The sequence below is a fragment of the Mus caroli genome, chromosome X (genome assembly GCF_900094665.2).
Source record: "Mus caroli chromosome X, CAROLI_EIJ_v1.1, whole genome shotgun sequence".
Classification (NCBI taxonomy): domain Eukaryota; kingdom Metazoa; phylum Chordata; class Mammalia; order Rodentia; family Muridae; genus Mus; species Mus caroli.
This window is the reverse complement of record NC_034589.1, coordinates 148,865,279-148,887,354: the sequence shown is the minus strand read 5'-3', so window position 1 is coordinate 148,887,354 and position 22,076 is coordinate 148,865,279. Positions and strand designations below refer to the sequence as shown.

At 40.3% G+C, this 22,076-nt stretch overlaps 1 protein-coding gene across 6 annotated transcripts in view; it reads right to left on the bottom strand.

Moving 5' to 3' along the window:
- The window catches only part of Adgrg2 (adhesion G protein-coupled receptor G2), a 107,562-nt gene that overhangs the window by 39,563 nt on the left and 45,923 nt on the right, over positions 1–22,076 (bottom strand). For 3 of the 6 annotated variants that reach the window (XM_021153146.1, XM_021153147.1, XM_021153149.1), the window contains exons 1-2: positions 19,640–19,757; positions 1,735–1,767 (exon numbers count right to left, since the gene is read on the bottom strand). In XM_021153146.1, the coding sequence (XP_021008805.1) occupies positions 1,735–1,767; positions 19,640–19,757 (151 nt within the window). Of the gene's footprint in view, positions 1–1,734; positions 1,768–19,639; positions 19,759–22,076 lie in introns of those variants that run through there. The other 3 variants (XM_021153148.1, XM_021153150.1, XM_021153151.1) reach the window with 2 other exon arrangements.

Genomic DNA, 22,076 nt, shown 5'->3' with positions numbered 1-22,076 from the left:
TTCCCTTGACACTACACTGGGACCTACCATCTAGTTTGTGCAGCCCTACCCTCAGGGTACCCAGAAGCCAAGTTATGACTAGAACTCTAAAAACACTGCTCTCCATTCTTTAAAAACAGGGTTTTGCAGACTTTATATGATTAAGTTTGGCCAAAGCTATTCTACTAGAGCAGTGGTTCTCAACCTTCCTAATGCAGTGACCTTTTAATACAGTTCCTCATATTGGGGTCACCCCCAGCCATAAAATTATTTCATTTCTACTTCATAACTGTAAGTTTGCTACTGTTATGAATCATAAGGTCATCTATTTTTCTGATGGTCATAGGCAACCCCTATGAAAGGGTCATTTGACCCCTAAATGGTTACAACCCACAGTTTGAGAAATGCTGTACTAGAAGAAAAATATACTAGCATGCTGAACCCTAGAAGCTCAAACGCTAGGGGGCAAACAGACATGGACAAAAGAGGTTGTGCTCTGATGACTTGAGGTTCAGGGTTTGAATCTTCACCCCATCTCATGCTGATACCAGTCATTTATTTATTCTATAGCAGGTACATGTGATCTCTTATTTCGTCTTCAAATACCCTATGAAGCAGATACTATTGTTCTCAGTTTACAGAGAAAGAAACTGAGGCACAGAAAAGTCGAGGAACTTGCTCCAAATCTGAGCTAGTAGTGGAGGTGGAAGGGTGGTGGCTTAATTCAAACCCCAAAAGACAGATTGGTTCCAGACAATGTGTTAATGTGATTAAGATCCCCCCACCTTGGGAGGCAGAGGCAGGCAGATTTCTAAGTTCAAGGCCGTCCTGGTCTACAGAGTGAGTTCCAGGACAGCCAGGGCTATACAGAGAAACCCTGTCTTGAAAGACCAAAAGAAAGAGAGAGGGAGAGGGAGAGGGAGAGGGAGAGAGAGAGACTGAGACTTCAGGGCACAATAGTACATGCATAAGAGATGGCTGCTGTTTTTGTTTCTTAGATTTAAATCATTGAATGTATAACAGAGGAAGTTCATTTTCACAATTCTAAGGATAGCATAGCAACTGACTCACAACCCTTCTAAGATATGTGGTATATCAAAAAGAAGACAGGTTGGACACAAAGAAACCATGTGCTGCCTTTGTGTGATGTGGGGCAAGAAAATGTGAGATCTTATACAAGTTATTCAGCAGCCTTAGGCTTTATTCTCTCACCATAAGATGCTAGGATGCTAGTGTCCAGCTGTTAGCCTCACATTAGAGTACTGCTCTCAGTTCCTATAGGTTCTAGTTCTAAAGTTCTCTTTAGTTTACTATTTGTCTTCTCATTGTCATGTGTGCTAAGCTTTTAGAAGCATCTATGAAGATATTCTGTAAGTGAAGATACCGAAGGCATGTATTTATTGTATTTAACAGCTCACTTTGTAAATACAATACATTTTGGCATGTTTAAGTTCTTGATGCTGTTTATACTTGTAAGCTAGAAAGAATATCAACCATAGCTAAAGCACTTAAGCAGTTACCCAATGATGTCCACAGTCTAGTCCCTAGAGAGTTATTCCCCAGCTCTGCCAGGCAATATGGAAGGATGAATATGGCTTCTGCTATTGGTTTTGTAGGTGTATGTTTAATGACAATTAACTTAACCAAGCTTCTTAGAGGAAAACAGTTTTGCCTTATCTGACCTTATGTCATACTGCACAGAAAACTCGAGTAACGCTTGCGTGTGATTCCCCAAAATCATAAAATAACTCTTACCAGATGGTGATAACAAACTGGAATTACCGTTTTCTGTCAAGGAAAAAGGTGATTTAGCATTAGTTTGCTTTGTTCACATATTTGTAGGACATTAACATTTTTAATGGCAATCAATGTAAATTGAGCTGCAAATGGCTACCAAAAGAGGGCAGCACGTGATTTCACTATTGTTTTCCACACAACTTCCTAGTGAAGCAAGCCTTCCACTTTCTCTCTTTTGTTCATGTCTCTGTGTGTGTGTGTGTGTGTATGTTTTGAATGTGTGTAAGTGCCCATCCATGTGTATATAGAAGCCAGAGGAGAATATCAGATAATCAGGTGTCATCCTCTATCTCATTCCAGTTTACCTTTTTTTGTTTTGTTTTGTATTGTTTTGAGTCAGGGTCCTTCACTGAATTTGAAGCTCATTGTTTGGGCTAGGCTAACTAGCCCGTGAGCTCCTGGAATCTACTTGACTCTGCTCTCCAATGCTCACCCCAATGCTCAGCTTATAGGTGCATGCAAACATGCAGGGTTTTTAATGTAGGTTCTGGGGGATTTGAACTCAGGTCCTCTTGCTTTCACAGCAAGTATATTAAACACTGAGCTATTTCCTCAGGTTCTCAATCTTTAACTAATAATGGTGCTTTATATGTGGTGTTGTATAAATGTGCAATGTACACTTCAAACTAAGGAGATAGCTAAGACTTTAAGCTGTTGATTAATGTTAATTAAATATGTAGAAAAATGTGCATGTCTGCACAGATTATATTTCACTAACTTTGCTTATTTTTTTAAACACAAACATTTGGCCTATTATGCCACCTCCTCCTGAGTTGAACTGGATCAACCACCTTGGGGAGAATACATTACAAGAACTGTTGAGTTATTTGGGGAAAATGCTCAGATCCCTTAAAAGAAAAACACCCTTTTTCCTGTTCAGGAAAATAATACACGCTTGGGGCTGGAGAAATGGCTCAGTGATTAATAGCACTTGCTGTTCTACAGGACCCAGATTCAATTCCCAGCATCTATATAAAGCTCCAGCATGGTCCTAAGTGCCTGTAACCCCAGTGTTGTTGCAGGGCAGAAACAGGTAGATAAATCCTGGAAGCTTGCTGGCCTGACAGCCTAGCCAAAACCATGAGCCTATGGGGGCAAGAAAAGGGTGTCAGATGCCCTGAACTGGAGTTACAGATGGTTATGAGAACACATATGGCTTCTAGGAATTAAACCCAGGTCTTTTTGAAGAGTGGCCATCTCTCCAGCCCGTATGTAAGCTAGACATTTAAAATGTGCTGTTCTTTCCTTTATTTCTTTTGGCATGGTTTTCCCTTTGGATATTGGCTTACTCTTTCTATGTCTCCAACTCTCCATTTGATGCTCTATACTACCCTTTGTGGTTGAACATAGCCAACTCCTCATATGCCCTTTGCTTTCTAAATACTACCCTAGGGTTCTTTGAGGGTTTGCCCCATTTACTTCCTACTCACAAAAAACGACAGGGTTGGCACTCCTAATGAGTCATATATATTTGAACTCCATGCCATTCATAGGAGATAAGATATTTCCATTGTTATAAGGATTCATAAGCAAATAAAGAAAAATATTGGTTTTGTTTTGTTTTCAGATTTTTCTTTGGAAACCTACAAATCAAATCTTAAACTACTAATTTGTTAAAGTATTGATTTGAACCTATAAGCAAAATTATTGGAATCTGTCTATAAAATTTACTTAGTATGACTCTGACTAATTTTTCTGAAGTTTTAAAAAATAAAGTTCATATATTCCAATTATGGAGAGAATATTTTTATAATGAAAGGAAGCCAAATAGAGCCTGAAGAATAGAAACCTCAAGAAAATAGCTCCATGGATGGAAACCCTTTCCCTGAATTACCTCCTTAGCACTTTCCTCCAACATTACTGCCACAACCTCCCAAATTCTAGTGTCAAATGTTCTAGCACAGTGTCAGTGATGCCATATGATTGTGCCACCATCATTGCCTCTCTGACTCAATGTATCCAAGAACTCAGCTTTCATCACCCCATATAATTTTGACATTTGACCTATTCTTGAATTGAATAGGACTGATACTAACAATGGCTAAGAAATTCACATTGAAATTTCCTAGTTGTATTGGGTTCTCATGTTAGTGCTCTAGCAAATTATCAGTAGTGGCTTACAATACACATTTGTTATCCTAGACTTCTACAGGTCAGAAAGCCCCTATAGAGCTTGCCAGATGAATGTCAAGTTCATGACAAGATACAGTCAGTCCTATCTGGAAGCTCTAGAGGCGAATCCATTTCCTGCTTATTTGAGTTCTTGGCAAACTGGTTCCTTGTGGTTGGAGGACTGAAGTCCTCCTTTTCTTATTGGCTACAGACTAAGATCCATTCTAAGACTCAGAGTCATGTTTCCTGGCTCTTGGCTCATTTGTCTATCTTCAAAGCCAGCAATGATAGGATAGAGTATGGAAGCTCTCATCAGCCATCATTATGTCACTTAAAAACTCACCGGATTTGACTGGGTTTATCCAGGCAATCTATGATAATCTCCACATCTCACGGTCTTCAATGCTAATTCCATCTGCAATGTCATTTCCACAATGTAAATTTGAACCCTGTCTTTTAAAACTGGAAGTTTTAGAAGATGACACCTTTCTGTCAACTCTATGGCCCTCTAAAGTATTCCTTGGCTACAGAAGCTGATGGAGATAGCTGGCTCCTCTTTATATCTTAAAACATCTATTGGCTACATCATGCACTTGGAATTTGGACATTGAACATTTTCACTGTGTTTGTGGTTGGAAAAATTATAAACAATGAAAGTTGATTTGATTCAGGCTCTGTTATTAAGAGCATTTGTTGAATTGGGTTCAATTTCTAGCCCCCGTGTGCTGAATGTTCACAAACATCGGTAACTCCAGTTCTAGGGGATTCATTACTATTGTGCCTATCCTCTGTGGACACCAAGTATACACATGGTACATATACATATATACAAGCAGAACATTCACATATAAAATAAAATGAATAGGTATTTTTAACATTTTTAATTTAATTCATAGTTCTGGGGTCTGGGAAGTATAAAATCAAAAGACTGCATCTGGTGAGGGTCCTCCTGCTGTGTCATACATGGAAAAAAGGCAAGTGGGTTCACAAGACAAGAGTGACAACTCCTGTGAGAATGACATTGTTACATTAATGAGGGTGGGGCCCTCATGACTTAATCAGTTTTCAAGTTCCCCACCTCTCAATAATATCACAAAGGCAAATAAATGTCAACATGAGGGGTTTTTTTGGAGGGGGGGGGGATGGAGATCCTAACCATCACATAGGATAACTCTTATTTTCCCAAATAGATGCTAACCAGCTTGATGTTTCATCTATTATCTTCCAGGCCAATGTCATGGATCTTATAACTATTCAATGAAACCTTTGTTTTGACTGACAAAATCATTAAGAAATCCCTATCATTATAGAGTACTTGTCTACCAAGTTCAAGGCCCCAGGTTTGATTCTTAGCACCAAAATACTTACATGCAAACATACATACATACATACATACATACCTGCAAAATAAATCTCTATCAATTGGGAAATAAAGTTATGAAGTTATGACAGTTAGATCAAAAGGAGAAAATTAACTCAGAGAAACAGCAGAAAGGTAGAGGTCTAGAACAATCTTCTAGGATTGGAGGAGGAGACATGAAGCAGAAGCTGAAACCATGTAGAGATGGAGGTTCTCCAGTGACAAGGGAATCCTGGTGGAGGCACAGCCACTATCCGAGATATGGGTAAGTCGATCAGAGAAAACGAACATGCATGCATGCACGCACACATGCACACACACATAACACACACACACACACACACACACTTGTTCCTTCCCTTTTATACTTTTCCTTTTATATTAACACACATTGGCTAAACCTAGCTGGAAGGCAGTTGCAGAGAATCAGATGGGGAGGATGGAGAATGAATCTGAGAATGGGGGAAAGTGAGCTAGGCAGAGTCTGTAAAGACCTGAAAATACTTCTTGGATAACTATTACTCAGAATGTAATGTGTAGAGTAGTAGTTATATCTAACAATCACAACAAAGAGATCAGGAAAGGGATCTTACAAGTGTGTGCTGAACTGTTCATCCAAAATCATGCCCCCAAACAATTATGAGCTCCAACAGACTAGAGTAGTAACCTCAATAAAACACCACAATTGATTATTCCTCTGTGCTTAATGTCCCCTCTCTGCTCTCTGACACTACTTTATAAATAAACCTGAACCCAAATCATGAGAAGCCATATCTGGGTGCTGCTGAAGTGTTTGCTGGGGTAGAGGTTAAGTTTCCGAATATGAAATGGCTGTCTTAAAGCTATAGCAATTGCCAACGAGTCTTCCAACACACCATCCCTTAAGTTGGGTGGGAACAAGACTTTCTCTTCCAGAAGTGACTATAAAAAAACCACAGCAAGGTCCCCTTGCGGGACTACTTTTTACCCCACTGAAACTTGAATTACTGTTCCACAGAGAAAGATGGTTAAAAACAAGCAACCACGCTTAGGCACTATTATATGGGAACCTTAAACAAAACAATACTTGGTGATCATATCAGCTTTTCAGAACTTGAAACAACAAACACTCTCCCAGAAAGCACCTTTCCAGACTTTACTACATAAGCAGAACGATGAATAAAAGCATTTCTAAGTTGGCACATCCAAAGCTTGTTTACTTGAGCCATGACCATCTCACATCTCACTGCTCAATAAGGACTCTTACGTAACAGATTTATTAAAAAGATTAATCCTGACATAGCCAAAGAAAACTTCAACTTAGCTGATGGAACTTCCTGAGGAGAAAACAGCCACTCTAGGTGGGCTTCCACCATGATAGGAAGAAGGTAAAATGATCCTCCAGGGTCCAACTCTTGCTCTTCCTCCAGCTTCACATATAACTAGCCCACTGTCTTTATCCTTCATCCTCCAGAACTGAGTAGACATGAGGCATCAGACATTCTGTAGCTCCCACACACTGACAAGTATCATTGGACTCATGGTTACTATGAGGGAGCTGCTGAGCCTACAGTTGCGTCACTTTCCCCCTGAGTCCTTCAGATGTGCAGCTCCTCAGCCAGATGTGTGTCTTATTTCTGTGGGACATCCACACTACCAGCATAAAAGACAACATATTGGACCAACTGGAGGTTCATTTGGTTCCCATGTACTACAATTTATACCCCATGGTTTCCGATTGGTGGTGTTCTCCCGTCATACAGTCATTCTCCCTTCCCAACTGCTTGCTCTATGAAATATTTGGTTAATGTGCCAGCTGTGAGGAGAGCGCAGCATAAAGTTTCAACCACACCTCCCCCTCCCCCCCCAGTTAATTCAATCAAATCCCTGTAGCAAACTCCTTGGGGAAGGGAGAGTGCAAGAGAGAGAGAGGAAGGGAGGGAGGGAGGGAGGGTGTCTGACTTAGCTGTTCTATGTGATTTAACACTGGCTTATATAGTTTGAAACAGAAAACTTCTAAGACAATTAGATTAAATTGTCTATAATTGTACTGTCCAAGATGGCAGCCACTATCTTAAATTAAATTAAATTTAAATTTAAATTTAAATTTAAATTAATTTAAAGTAGTTCTTTGCTTGTGGCCATGTCCCCTGTTCTGTCTGGAGTGTACCAAATAAACTTGTATATTTTTTTTCTAAAAGCAATTTAAACTAATTAAATACAATACAACCCTCCACTGCCCTAGTCAACATTGAAGTGTTCAGCAGTCGCATGTGGCTGGTGGCTATAGCATTGAGCAGGTATAGGACAGGTTCTATACAACAGGTATAGAACACTTCATCACAAAAAGGTTTCTAGCTGACAGTGCTGGCCTGTAGTGCTAATGGCATGTATTTACTCACAAGTCAGGTATATTACAGGCATGTTTGCTATGTATTAAGTCACAAAGCTCTGAGATAGTTACTGTCCCTTTACAGAAAAGGAAACTCAAACACAAGGTTTAAACAGTTTGCTAAACTCAGAGGTTTATATTTGCCATCAGAAAGTCCAAGGCCAAAAACTCTCACTTTTATGTTCACACTATAAATATCACATTTATCTGGCTTGGTACAAAAAAAAAAGTAGTTGGCTTTTCTGACACTTCCTACACTCAAATGGCTCCAGTTCAGATAATGGGTATCTCAGTAAAAATCCTAACAGACGCCTACACTTGCCTTAAGGCATATGAACTTGTGTTTTCATAAGATCCCTCAGAGGAAGGGATGTCTGACTTACCTCATCCTACCTTCAATGGCAGAGTGAGTCAGGGGCTTAAAGAAATAGAAGTTTGTTTTCCACTTATAAAATCAAATGAGCAACCTCAAGTAGAGAGCTGGGGGTGGAAGCATCAGGAAAAGGGTGTTGTTCAGGGGACCCAGATTGACAGAGGACCTGCTTTCTTCAATGTGAAGAGTCCAAATGTGCTGTGGATAGCACCATCTAGGGGACAATCAGGAGAAGAGAGTGGTATCTTTTATTGTTTGTTTTTGTTTCTTGTTTTTCAATACAGGGTTTCTCTGCATGGCTTTAGGCTGTCCAGGAACTCACTCTGTAGACCAGGCTGGCCTTGAGCTCACGGAGATTCCTCCTGCCTCTGCCTCCCAAGCGCTAAGATTAAAGGTGTGTGCCACCACCCAGGGAAAGTGAGATCTTAAAGGAAGTTAAGCCACTTGGGCTGATAATGCTGCTTCCCACAAAGTCATAGACTAACAAAGCCCCCCATACCAAACACGAGAAACCTCCTTCCAAATGGTTGGTCAGGTGACTCCATCAACAACATAGATCACCAACTAAGCCCTTGGTTGACTCTCAAGGTTTAAAGGTGGGTCCTTATTGTTGAAGACAATACACAGTTACAGTACAGGCATTATTCGGGCTGGGTCTGACTTGAAAGCCTCCTTCCTGTGGTCTAGTTTCCATGGTACCAGAGAACACTATGTAAGCTGCCAAGGGAGGGAAGCTATTAAACAGCCCTACCCAGCTGCAATGCCTATGCTCCACAACAGTGAGCAGGATGGCAGAATGTGCATAAAGGTGTAGTAAGTGACACTCATATGTTGGTGGTGACCAGCAGCTGTCTAATGGACTTAAGGCCCACTCAACAGGAGGGAGACCATGCCTGATACTGGAAACCTAGGCAGCTCACTGAGGCCCGTGAGGCCATGGCCGTTAGAATCTACTACCACTACTCTGCTAGCACAGCACAATCCCTAACTAATTTCTAAATCTCATCCTGATACCCACAGGTAAGTGTAGCTACCACCCTGCATCAACGAAGCTTCTCATTATAGCAAATGGGGACCATGACAGAAAACCACAACTGGATGCAGTATAGAGATCAACAGATTATGTGAAGTTCAGCCCCAATTGCTACATCTACATTACAATCCTGTATAGTTCAGGGGACTTTGAGGAAGAAGTGGCAGAAAGATCCGGAGATCCAGAATACTCTGGTTCTGTTGTCTGCAGTGGGATGGTCTCTCCTAGGAACAGCTGCATAAACAAGACTAGAACAACAGCAATGTCAATGGGCATGTTAATGTGGAAGGAGTAATTGTGGGTCCCACCCTAGACAAGGGACTATAGGTAACTAACAAGTACTGAGAGAAAGAGAATTAGCCTCCCTGCAGGGGTGAATTCCTTTATTGTCCAATGCACAGGGGCCAGCCTGAGAAGTCATATACAGTTGGCAAGAAGGGACTCAGTAGGTTGTATTTATATATTTGTGCATATGTGTGCATATGTGTATTGTTACATATATATGTAACAATAACAACCAGAGAAAAAGGGGTTATCAATTTGAAAGTGGGAGGGGCTAGAAGGAGGAAAGGGGGAGGAGAAAGTGAAGTAATTCTATTTCAATTAAAATATATTTTAAAAACATTTAAAGAGGGTACCATTCAATAATCAATACCATTAAACTACTGATGGGATAGGGTTAATGGCAAAATCATTGTCCCCAACCATCATCTCTCTTATTCTTTGTCATGACAGTGACAAGGCCAAGCAATCAATGTGAATGGAAGGAGTCCTTTCCATTTTCAGCCTGAATATGAATTTCTCTTTCTTTGTGATTCACCCTTCCAGCTTTGTTGCCAGCAAACAACCAAACTACAGACCCTCCAGAACAGGACTACCATATACTATCTGTTAACAACTCTATGCTGGCAAAAGCCACTAAGAATGGTTGGAATTATGGATACTCTTACTTAAGAGAGAGAAAAAAAGCCTACTTAGTTGGAAAAGGTGGATTTTTATAGTTGCCTTTGTATTGATGCCACATTTAACCCTTAACTCTTGCTGGTGTACTTATGGGTAGAAGATCTTTATCAGGCCTCTGGCCTTTGTAAATTGGTAGTTTCTGTCCTAATGACTTTTCCTATGGACCAAAAGGACACCATGCAAAAATCTAAACGTGAAGCCCACAACATCATTGCAAAATCATCTATAATTTAGTTTAGCTCAGTGTTTTTTGAGGGGGGCGGTGTGTTGAGGCAAGGTTTCTCTGTGTAGCTCTGGCTGTCCGGGAACTCACTCTATATAACAGGCTGGCCTCAAACTTTTGTCTCCCAAGTGCTGTTTTTTTGTTTTGTTTTGTTGTTGTTATTTTAATGGTACTTCTTGTACACTTTAAATATCCAATCTGAAACTCTTCAATTTTAACCATCTGTGACTCTGGCTTGATAATCCTCTGTGATTAAAGTGCCCAGTACTATCTCTTCCCAGGGTATGAACAAGCATACCAGTACGACCAAGAGACTTGGTGTCCCAGGAAAACTGACTCGCTCATGGCTATGTCTGAAATTAGATCTTAATATCTCATTCATATTTCTTTACTTGCAAAATGGGGTTGATCACTTTGGATGAAATTAAACTACATTTATAAACAATTTTATCAAAACAGTACCAACCAAACTTTGTAATTCCTACTTATTCAAGCTGTATTCTTTTGTGTTTCTGGATGGAATTTACCTTTATATAATAAAGCAGACATTTTTCCCTTTGTGAAAATATTGTGATCTCAGTAATTTTTAGAGTAGTCAAGACACAAGGATGTTTTTCCATGAATTGCATTTTATGCTTTCTAGTTAAACTATGGAACATCTTTATTCTCTAGTGTTCAGTTAGAATATCCAGAAGAACACTGCCTAGTTCAAGGTGAAGAAATAGCAGGTATGTCCCACTATTTTATTTTTAATTCTAAACTTTGAAGGCCTACGTGTGTCAGGTGCTGAAGTTATAGCAAAAGATAAAGCAAAGGCTCTGGCCTCAGTTTCCACCTTGAAAATAAAAATTCCTCAGTAAATTAAACTCAGTCTTCTGCTCGTACCCCTCCGAGACAGATTTCTTAGTGGTACTGTTAATCTGGCTTTGATTAATGACAAAACATTTCATATTAACAACAACCAAAAATGTCCATGTAGCTAGAAGGCAATGAAGCTGTGTGGCCAATTCTTATCCATCCAATTAGTAATACCATCAGAAGCCATTTCAATTTACTTTTTGAAGCAAGAGTAGTATCTGTCTTGTATTTCCATTTGTCTCCTTGAATTAAAAATGTAATTTGATACATTACTGAATATTATAGTCCCATGGATAAAACTGCTGAATTTCTAAAAGAAAAGCAGAAGAAAGTATGTAGACCAAACAAGATACCATGAAAAGGACTAAACATGACAGCTATAACATCATTGGGAAAGCATCTATAACATATCTTGGTGGGCTGTTTTCATGGACTTATTATTCATTCACATGTACCACTATCAAGATAATATTTTACTGACACGCTGCCCTGGAACCTTAGCCTAATCCCTAGTAGCTAAAATCAGTGGTACTATGGCCTTCCTTTCTTTGGACCTCTCTTAATCTTTACCCAGTGCTTTGGGGGAGGAGGGGTATAAACCCATCCCAGAATGACTCATGACAAAGTCATGTAAAAACCATGTTCATGTGCCTCAGTGAGTAAACACTGGGGAAGCGGTTAAGAAGACAAGTTCTAGAATCCTAGAGCACCCACTATTCAGCTTCATGAACTTAGAAGTGACTCAAAGTGTCCCAGCCCCAAATAAGCACTTCTGGCTTTCTGGCACACACAGAGTTCTGGAGCGCTACTGTCTAGATCTTGGTGTTGTTGATTTCAAGATAACCTACCCAGTTGCTTCCTTGCTTAAACTCTCACCCCCATCTTTCCATTTGCAAAGTGAGGATTAATAAAAGTTTCTCTACCTCAGTGTGATAGTATACAGCAAGGAATTTTATAAATCATGAAGACCTAGAAGAATTCAGTCATGTTGTTCCTACTACTGTTGTCAACATTTAGACTATGAACTATGGTTTCTAGATTCTACAGATACTGATATTTCCATAAAGGATCATGCCTTTACCAGCCAGCACAAGCCACACTAAAATTTTTACCAAGTTTGAAGCCAAGAGATGTGTTGTATTCATTATAACTTTAACCACCTTTAAAATTTGCTCATGTTAAAAACACATCTTTATTTTAAAAAAACAAAAATAAAAACATTCTATGGCTTTGGGGCTGGGAACACAGAGCAGTGGTAGAGCACTTGCTTAGCATGAAAAAAATTCTATTTGGGTTTGTACCTGGTCTTACAATGCATTAGGGACCTGAGCATCTAAAGCCTGGGCAGATAAACTCACAGAATATCAGACTGTTAGAAGCCTAGAGTCAACCTTCATCACAGTCTAAGAAAAAGACTGAGATATTTTCACTTTTACAGTTGCAACTTTGAATAGGAGCCATCCTTCAGTTGGGATCATAGAGATAAGTGGCTCCAGGTCCTGCTAGAATCACTTAGGCCATGTTAAAGAAGTCCAGTGCCCAGCTTACATACTCTGACCAATGGCATGAGGATCTTGGGGCATAGGTACAGGTGGCAGGCTTTCTTTTCTTTTCTTTTTTTCTTCACTGTATGCAGTTTTATTGGGGATCTCAGGCTCTGAGCAATGTTTGTAGCCAGATGAAAGATTATTAGATGTAAGAAATATATAATCACAGCATCTGAATTGTGGCACATGATCATGGCGTCTATTATTCTGTCTCTTTTTAATGTTTTTTTAAATTTTATTTGATTTTTAATTTATTTTTATACTCCATATTCCATTCCTCTTCCCCCCATCTACCCTCCAACTGCTCCACATCCCACACCTCTTCCCCACCCCCTGACCCCACCTGACCTCTAAACTCCCTGGGGCCTCCAGCCTCTTGAGGGTTAGGTGCATCATCTCTGAATGAAACAGGACCAGGCAGCCCTCTGCTGTATGTGTGTTGGGGGCCTCATATCAGCTGGTGTGTGCTGTCTGTTTGGTGATCCAGATTTTTTTCTTTAAAAAATAAAATCTCCAGGTGATTCCATGGAACAGCCAAGTTTGAGAACCTGGGGTAGGTAAATAATGAGCAACCCAGATATCACAGTTAATTCTCAGAATGACATTGTGTCTAAGGCAGAACCCAAGGTTCCCTCAAATCCCGGACAATGCATTAGGGAGCTGAGCATCTAAAGACTGGGCAGATAAACTCACAGAATATCAGACTGTTCGATGGGCCATGGAGGTGAATGCACGCATCCTATGAGGAGGAAAATCATATCTATTGTATCTGTAGGAATCCTTGGTAATGTACCGCCTCCTCACTGAAGTCTACTTAAGTTTGGAGAGGTAGCATGTGTTCTCCTGGAACTCACTGGATCAGACTATAACACTGATGATACATGAGTTGTGAGCAAAGGTCCACGTTTCACAATATCTCTAAGCTAGCTGGGCAAAGGCACATGCCTTTAATTCCAGCACTCAGGAGGTACAGGCAGATGGATCTCTGATTTCAAGGGCAGCCTGGTCTATGGGTGAGTTCCAGGACAGCCAGAGCTATACAGAGAAGCTCTGTCTCAAACAACTGGGGAAAATTCTAGTTGGGTTTGTTCCTAGTCTTATTGTAACTTGTTATGCCAGGTTTGGTTCATAACTCTGGAAGGCCTGTTCTTTTCTAAAGGAAAATGGAGGAATGAATCTTGGGGAGTGGGAAGGTGTGGGGAGTACTGGGAGGAGTGGAGGGAGGGGAAACTGCAGCTGGAATGTAATGTACAAGAGAAGAATAAATTAAAAAAAGAAAAAATAAATATCTGTAAGCTTTAGAGTCACAAATCAATTCCAATCAGCTAACTATGGCTAACTGGGTACTTACTATATACTAGACACAATCAAGAGATACAAGCTATCATCCTTACCCCCCAAATCCTGAATAGATGAAACCAGAAGGAAGAGCCCAATTCAGGATATGATAATAGTCCTCAATAATTCCTAGTATACAGTATGGATGTATCTAAGTGTCGACTATGTATGACTTTTAGAATGCTTTAACGTTTATAGACATAATTGAGTTGTAGAACTATGGCTACAATAAACAAATAAACAAAAATGCTGGGCTTCCATTGATGTCTAGGATTGCTTTACCTTGTTTTTGGAGCTTTTATTACACAGGTAAAGAGGGATCCTGAAATCTGATGACTGGAAGTAGCTTTGTTAGGTCTAGGGATGTAGCTCAGCAGTAAGGTGCTGACATGTCACATACACGACTCTGTGCTCGATTACCAACACTGAAAGGTAAGTATCTTTGTCTCCCTTGTGCTAAATGGTTATCTCAGTGTCAACTGAATCAACGCAAGATCTTTGATTCCCTCCTGTATTTCTTCCTCATACTCAAGATGGCACCTAGGCTGGGAGTGGACACAAGGAAAACGGGTGTGAACCTGTGAATTCATCTACTGCTCAGCCTGGAGTTTTCAATGGCCACTGCAGAGATCTTTCTCATCCTGGAAGCTTCCTCCATGTTTTATCTTGACTGCCATCTTGATGAGATCTACAGTCTCTTTGGAAGCAGATGTCTGAACACATCTATGAGAGTTTCTAAATCAGGTTAATTGGGGTAGGAAGAGCCACCTTACATGTAGCCAGCACCATTTCATAGGTCAGTGTCTTAGAGTAAATAAAAAGGAGAAAGGAAGCCAAACAGTAGCAACCATATTGGTTTCTTGACTAGGGGTGCAATGTGACCAGCTGCCTCAACCTCCTACTGCCACGGCTTCTCTGCCATAATGGACTATATCCTGCAACTATGAGTCAAAACCCCAAAACAAAAGCAAAACAACCCCCCAAAATGAAAATGCAAAAAACTCTTTCTCTCTCATATTTTGTCCCAGCAATAAAAAAGAATCACTATCATGCTCACGCTCAGTATCTTAGTTGGCACCCAGTGCTGAAGGCTGCACCTAATGGGCTCATGGCCTTTTTGCTTAGAATCTTACCTAACCTTGGATAAGTTCTCTTATGTCTACTCACCAACGATCTATTACATCCTTCAGCTGGTATCTGTCTGGGATCTTCATGCCATAATCTTTGCTGTCCTGTCCCTGCTTGTGGCTCTCAATATAGCTGCCCACTAGGAACACAGGGGCCATTTAGAATCCCAGTCCACAACACAAGAGCTGAGACAGATTTAGGGCCAGTACCTCTGGGCTTCTCTATTGCCTAAAGTCAGTTCCACCACTCCTTATATCTAAACTTGTCCTGCGTTTTGTTTTCCATGAGTTTATTTATTCACTTTACATCCAGATTGCAGCCCACCTCTCCTCCCAGTCCCCTTCACACACATAGCCCCTTACTCCATCCTCTCCTCCCCTTCTTCTCTGAGAAGGAGGAGGCACCCTGCAGATACCAACCTACCCTGGTACATCAAATCACTGCAGGGCCAGGCACATCCTATCACATGGAGGGCAGACAAGAGAGCCCAGTTAGGGGAATTGGATCCACAGGCAGGCAAACAGAGTCCAGACAGCCCCCACTCTATTGTTGGAGGCTTATCATATAAGCCCTTCAAGGAGTCCTTATGGGAGTTTAGGTGAAAAGTGGGGTAGAGTGTCCTCTGCTATCAGTGTTCCCTATAATCTATTCAGAAGCACTAGAATTCCTTGCCATCATTTTACCTTCTAGGGAGAATCACAGCCCAACAGAAGTGACTTCATGCCTGAGTATGGGGCTAGGGACTTGGTGGAGTTGTGAGATTGACTGAACATCTACCTGAAATTCATAATTTCAGTTTACAAGCAGAAGGTAGAAATAGAGTAAGGAGCTTGGCACTGGGTTTGATAGTAGAGGACCATACCAAAGAAGACAGGGACCATTGTTTCAGCCTACCTACTGCTTCATTATCATCTTTCCTGCAAGGAAGAATGGCCACTGGAGAATCAAGTGTAAGAGGGTGAGAGGAAAGACAGCAAGGACTGGAGAAGGGGAATTGTAAAGCAACTTATCACTGGAAATATCTGCAGCACTGGGAGATCTCTAGACCCAGCCCAGAGAGAAAGTTGGGATTATAGCTTATGAGATCACCAAGCTGTTTCAAATGTGTAATTGTTTCCAAGACAATTTGGCAGGCATGAAATTATAACCATCTTCTACTATTATGTCATCCGCCCTCTGGAAAATAGAACAGTTGTACCTAAAAGGAGAACCTCCTTCAAAAAAACCAAAAAAGAAGGAAGGCATTAGCCCAGGATTGGAGAACCAGGGAATGGAGATGTGTAGTAACCCACCAGCCCTGATTTGGGTTTCCAATAGACTGAAATAGCTCTTGCAAGTGTCATCTAGTTAGATAACCAGATGTGTTAAACTCTGAGGATTCTCTTGGCTGGCTGAGGCCCCACAAGAGTGTCAGACCCACCTCTCCCTGCTGACAAGAGCTAATGAGTCATCTCTCAGGCTTCCAGGGTGAAGCTACTGTGTTTGCATCCTAGAGCTGGGGAGCCACTCCTTTCTAGTAACCCCAGTGTTCCCTTTCTTCCTCTCCAGGTCCCAGTGACACATTTAAATTTAGCTTCAAACACTTACTACCTGGAGCAGCCTGGTTGAGCGTACATGGTATTAGCTCCAGAGTTTGATGGCAAATCTTCATAGCCCCGGGACTCTGATCAAATGACTTAATTTCTTCTATGCTCAATTTTTCCATCCATAAACTGGGGTGAAAAAGCTACCCGCCATGAAGAGTTTGGGTGAGAGATAAATGAGATAATGTTTACAAAGTACTAGGAAGGCTTGGCTTAGAGCAGGCTCCAAGTCTGCATTCGTTTTCCCTACCTGCATTTGTCTACCCATTATCCCTTCACTCTCCTTTCCCACCTGGTACTGAAGATGCATCAAAAGACAGAGAGTGTACAGCAAGTTCATGGTCAACACAATTCCAGGTGGCACCAAACAGAAGGAGGGATAAAGAAAGAGAGAAGGAAACACCGGAGAAAGAGATTTGTGAGATCTCTTTTTCAGCTTGATAGAGGAAGGTGTATTTGGCTGAATGTTGGAGGGGAACGTGTTTCCAAGCAGACATGAGAAGGTAACCTGGATAAGTTGAAGGAGGGAGCATTTGAGTGAAACAGGGAGGGGAGCAAAAAAAAAAATGGGGACATTAAGGAGCAGATGACTACTATGGGCTTGAGTCCATAATCCAATTGGGGAGCTTTAGGAGACAATGATGAGCATAATTCAGCACTGTCCTGCCGAGGGATGAGGAAAACCCAACTTTCTTATTTAGGGACAGCAGGGTTCTATATAACTCTGGCTAGCCTTGACCTTCTCATCCCTCTGCCTCAGTTCTTTAGTGAGAGATGTGGCTCTGAGGTATCTGGGTAATCTGAATCAACCTATATTCAGAGACTTTCATCATTAAGGGCTCTACCACTGTTTATTTTTACTGTACAGATGCAGAAGCGGCAAGCAAAGGAGAGGGTTTAAGCCAGCGGAGGGTTTAAGATGGCAGTGGGCAAGCCAGGCATGGGAGTGCACAACTGTAATTTCAGCACTTGGAAGGCAGATGCCAGAAAACCAGGAGTCAGTTTTGGCAATGTAGTAAGTTTGAGCCAGCATAGAAAGAAATGTTGTATACAGAGTACACATATAAACTTTGTGATTATAAGGCCTGAGTTTGAATCATGATTCTGTGCCCCCCCCCCATGAGACAAATTTGAAACTACATTTGTTAAATACTGGCCAGGATGATGGTCACCATTTTTCATAAGCTTCCAAAGACACCCCCTTTCTGAAAAAAAAATCTGTACTTCATTTGAACACATTCTTTTTCAATTTCTAAATGGAAATACCCACCAAAATAAATCCTCATACATTTGATCACATGATTTTGGATAAAGATGCTAAGATTGTTCAAGGGGAAAAAGATAGCCTTTTCAACAAATCATGATAGAAAAATGGGATAGCTCCAGGAGTCAAAGTTGGTTTAAATATGAGTTAAGGCTATATACAATTCTTAGAAGAAAACATAGTGGGGAATCTTCCTGACATTGGATTTGGCAAAGGGAATTTCTTGGATTTGATACAAAATTATAGACAATAAAGGTAAATATGTTCATCAGACCTCATCAGGATTAAAAACTTAAATTCATGAAAGAACACCATGGAGAGTGAAAATAGAAGATATTTGCAAATTATCTCATAAAGGATTAATATCCATAGCATATAAAAAAATCTCTAAAAGTCAACAACTTAAAAATACATTTTTTTAAAAAGGGAAAATGATATGAATAGACATTTCTCCAAATAAAGATAAAATGGCTAATAAGTGCCTCTCCCCAAAGATGCTCAGCTCACTAATCACTAAGGAAATACAAATCAAAACCACAGTAAGATGTTACTTCATTCTTACCACCCAAACAAAAGAAAACAGTAAGTGTTGTCAAGGATGTGGAGAAACTGGAATCCCTGTGCTTTGCTTGTAGGAATGTGAAATGTATAGCCACTACAAAAAGCAGGCTGGCAGGTCCTCAAAGAATGCAAATGAACCCTGCAGTTCTAACCCTAGGTGTACACCCCAAAGAGATGAGAGCAGGGAGTCAGATATCTGCTTGCTTGCCTAGGCTCACAGAAGCATTACTCACAGTAACTAAAAGACAAACAAGTAAAATATCTAAGGACAGATGAATGAGTAAACACAATGTGGCGCATATACATCCAATAGAATATATGTAGTCTTTAAAAATTGAATGAAATCCTGATATATATATATATATATATATATGTGTGTGTGTGTGTGTGTACATATATGTGTGTGTGTGTCTGTGTGTGTATGTATATATAATATGTAAAACTACAACATAGAAAAACTGTTAAATGAAATCAACCAAACACAAAGGGATAAATATGTTTCCACTTATGTGAGGTACCTGGAAGAGTCAAATTCATACAAGCTAAAATAATAGATATTATAGTGGGGATAAACACATAGTAACTTGGATGATGAAAATATCCTGGAAATGGATGGTGGTGATAGTTGCACCAAAACTATAATTGAACTTAATACCAACAAAGTCTATTTAAAAGTGGTAACTGCTGGGGCTGGCAGGTAAAGGCACGTCCTGCAGCCTGAGTTCAGCCTCTGGAACTCATATGGTGGAACGAGAGAACAAGTTCTCATAACAGATAAGTTGTCCTCCGAACACACACAAACATACAGACACACACACAAACAAACAAATGTAAAGGATGATAACTATTATATGCATATGTTACTATGCTAGGCATTATGAAAAATACACAAAACATACACGAAAAAAAGATAGACATAAAAAAAATGAAGGACAGTTTAGTGAGATGGCTCAGTGGTTAAAGGCATTTGCCTTGCAAGCAACATGACCTGAGTTTGATCCCTAAAACCTACATAGAGATGGAAGGAGAGAATAACAAAGTTGTTTTTTAACTTCCTAACATGTGCCATGGCATATACTGCCACCCATCATAAGCACACAAACAACAATAATAATCGTGTGAAGGGAGGGAGGAAAACTGACACCTTACCTTTCAGGGATGTAACAAGAATGACATGAAAACAAATGATGACAAGGAATATCTTGTATATCAGTAAAACCTCTTCAGGTCTGCCAACAGGGCTGTACTGCCCACCAGAGAAAAGCATCCTGGAACAAAATAAGAAGGACAACAGATCATCACAGCTGTCATAATCCCAACATAGCAATGACTCAAAGGTCATTCCTTAAGTAAGACCACCTCCAGGCTGCCTACTTAGTAGTGCCATAGTTAAAACTGTAGTGTGCCTTCAGAAAATGAGCAATGCCAGGTGAGCACTGGCTATGAAAACAAAAATCACAGGTTTATCCAGGGAGGCTCACCCACTAAGACATTATATTTAAAATGATAAACACAGTAGTCCTTGTAGACTTTATGGAAAAAATACATGCAGAATATCAAAAGACTAACAACTAAAATATCTCATGCATAATGATCACTTTATAAAGCTGGTTACAGACAATGTTAACAATCAGGCATCAGAGACACCTCTTAATGATCTACCTCATTTATTTCTTATACTAGCAAAGGAAAGCTACACTGCATTTCTTCCTTACTACGACTTTTTACATTGTTATTGTTTATATTTCTAATAGTCAATATGGCAACATTTTTCAATGCAAAGTTTATACCTGATTCTAATTTAAAAGAGTCATTTACCATTCACGTAACTTATTCCCAGTCGAGGACCAATTTGTGCCAAAGAAGACATCAAGTCTGAATTGGAGGTAACTAGGAAGAATATATATGGTAGAGGCAGGGCTCAGACTTGGGGAGAGCTCAGCACATGGGGAGAACGAAAAGTGCTAAGACTAGGTCACCCTGCTGAAACTGACAAGGGAAACTGAGAGAGGAAGAAGTCAGCACCACACACATAGGCTAAGGAACAACAAAGAGACAGTGAGACCCAGTGAACATACTCCTATTCAGCCAGCTGGGACGTTACTATGGCAGACTTCATAGTCCAAGCTAGTAGAACTCTTGGCCAAGGTACCCAGTGAATCTAGTATCTACAACAACTCCACAAACTGGAGATAGTGTGTGCACATGCCATGGTGAAGGCAAGAGAAAATGAGTTCAAAGCTCCCAGTTCTGCCATGTAATGTCAGGGTTACTGGGCAAGGCACTTCCAATAGTCAAATATGCCATTTAGCAAACTGGGATAATGGCATCAACCTGATAGACCTACTCCAATGAATAATGGAGAGATCTCTGGCCAGGGGCTGGTACTAAGAGTACTCTACAAATGTTGGCTACACTCTTTATTCTTTTGTTCACCCAGCCATTCAGCAAATCCTTTTATATTTGTCTAGTTTGTGAGAGGTCAGGTAGTGCAAGGATTAAAGTGATGAGGGACAAAAAAAAAAAAAAAGAAAGAAAGAAAGAATGAAAAAGAAAAGAAAAAAGAAATAGAAAACCCATTGTTTTCTCAGTCTCCAGGTAAAGTTGGCTATCTTCAAGAATCCCATCATTCCCAGATGTGATGGCACAGACCTTTAATCCCAGCACTCAGGAGGCAGAAGCAGGTGAATCTCTGAGTTTGAGGCCAGCCTGGTCTACAGAGCGAGTTCCTGAACAGCCAGGGCTATGTAGAGAGACCCTGACTCAGAAAACCAAAGGGGGAAAATAGAATCGTGTCATTTACTACTTATAACAGTACCAGGACAATGAGTCTCTCCTTGATATGGCATGATAATTTCTGAGACCTTGAAGTGACTGCCTTCAAAAGAGGGATTACATTTTAAAAATTCATAAATTGTGTGGTTTAACATGGAAACTTTATTCTCATGTAGGTAAAGAAGATTTAAAGAGAAGTACTATACAGCAGGCCTGAATGAGGACTATTCTGTAACCCGACTAACTGTTTTAATTTAATTACAGCATAACAGCTATGAGATATGCAGTGAGTAATATTTTGCCCCATGTAACAAGATATAACAAGTATCTTCTAGAAAAGCCCATTCCTTTAAGATATTTACCCCAAGCCCTAAGTGTTGGCTTAAAAGTCTAGCACAAGAGGACATTTAAAAGGGAGCTACTGAAGAGGTCCCTAGTGCAGACAAAGGAAGCATATACAGGGCAAATACGACTGATTTAGGTTGATCAACTTCCAAAGCAGTCAGAAGGGGAAAAAAAGGAACCAGGATTCAATTTCTATCTGAATTCTGGTCAAAGAGCATTATCTGGCAAATCTCTCTCATAAAGCACGCGCAAATATCTCCTGCATCATAGGACTAGGTTAAGCTGGGTTATCCACACTGATTTTTTTTCTTGAAAACAACTTAAAACCATGGATAAAATATTAAATATGTCTAGCCAAAATGGAAGATTAAGTAGGAAGCCAGGAAGGTAACGTAAACAGCGAGGCCAAATGAGGAAAACTTGGGTTTCAGATGGGAGGTGTGAAAGCAAAGTACAGAGTTATGGA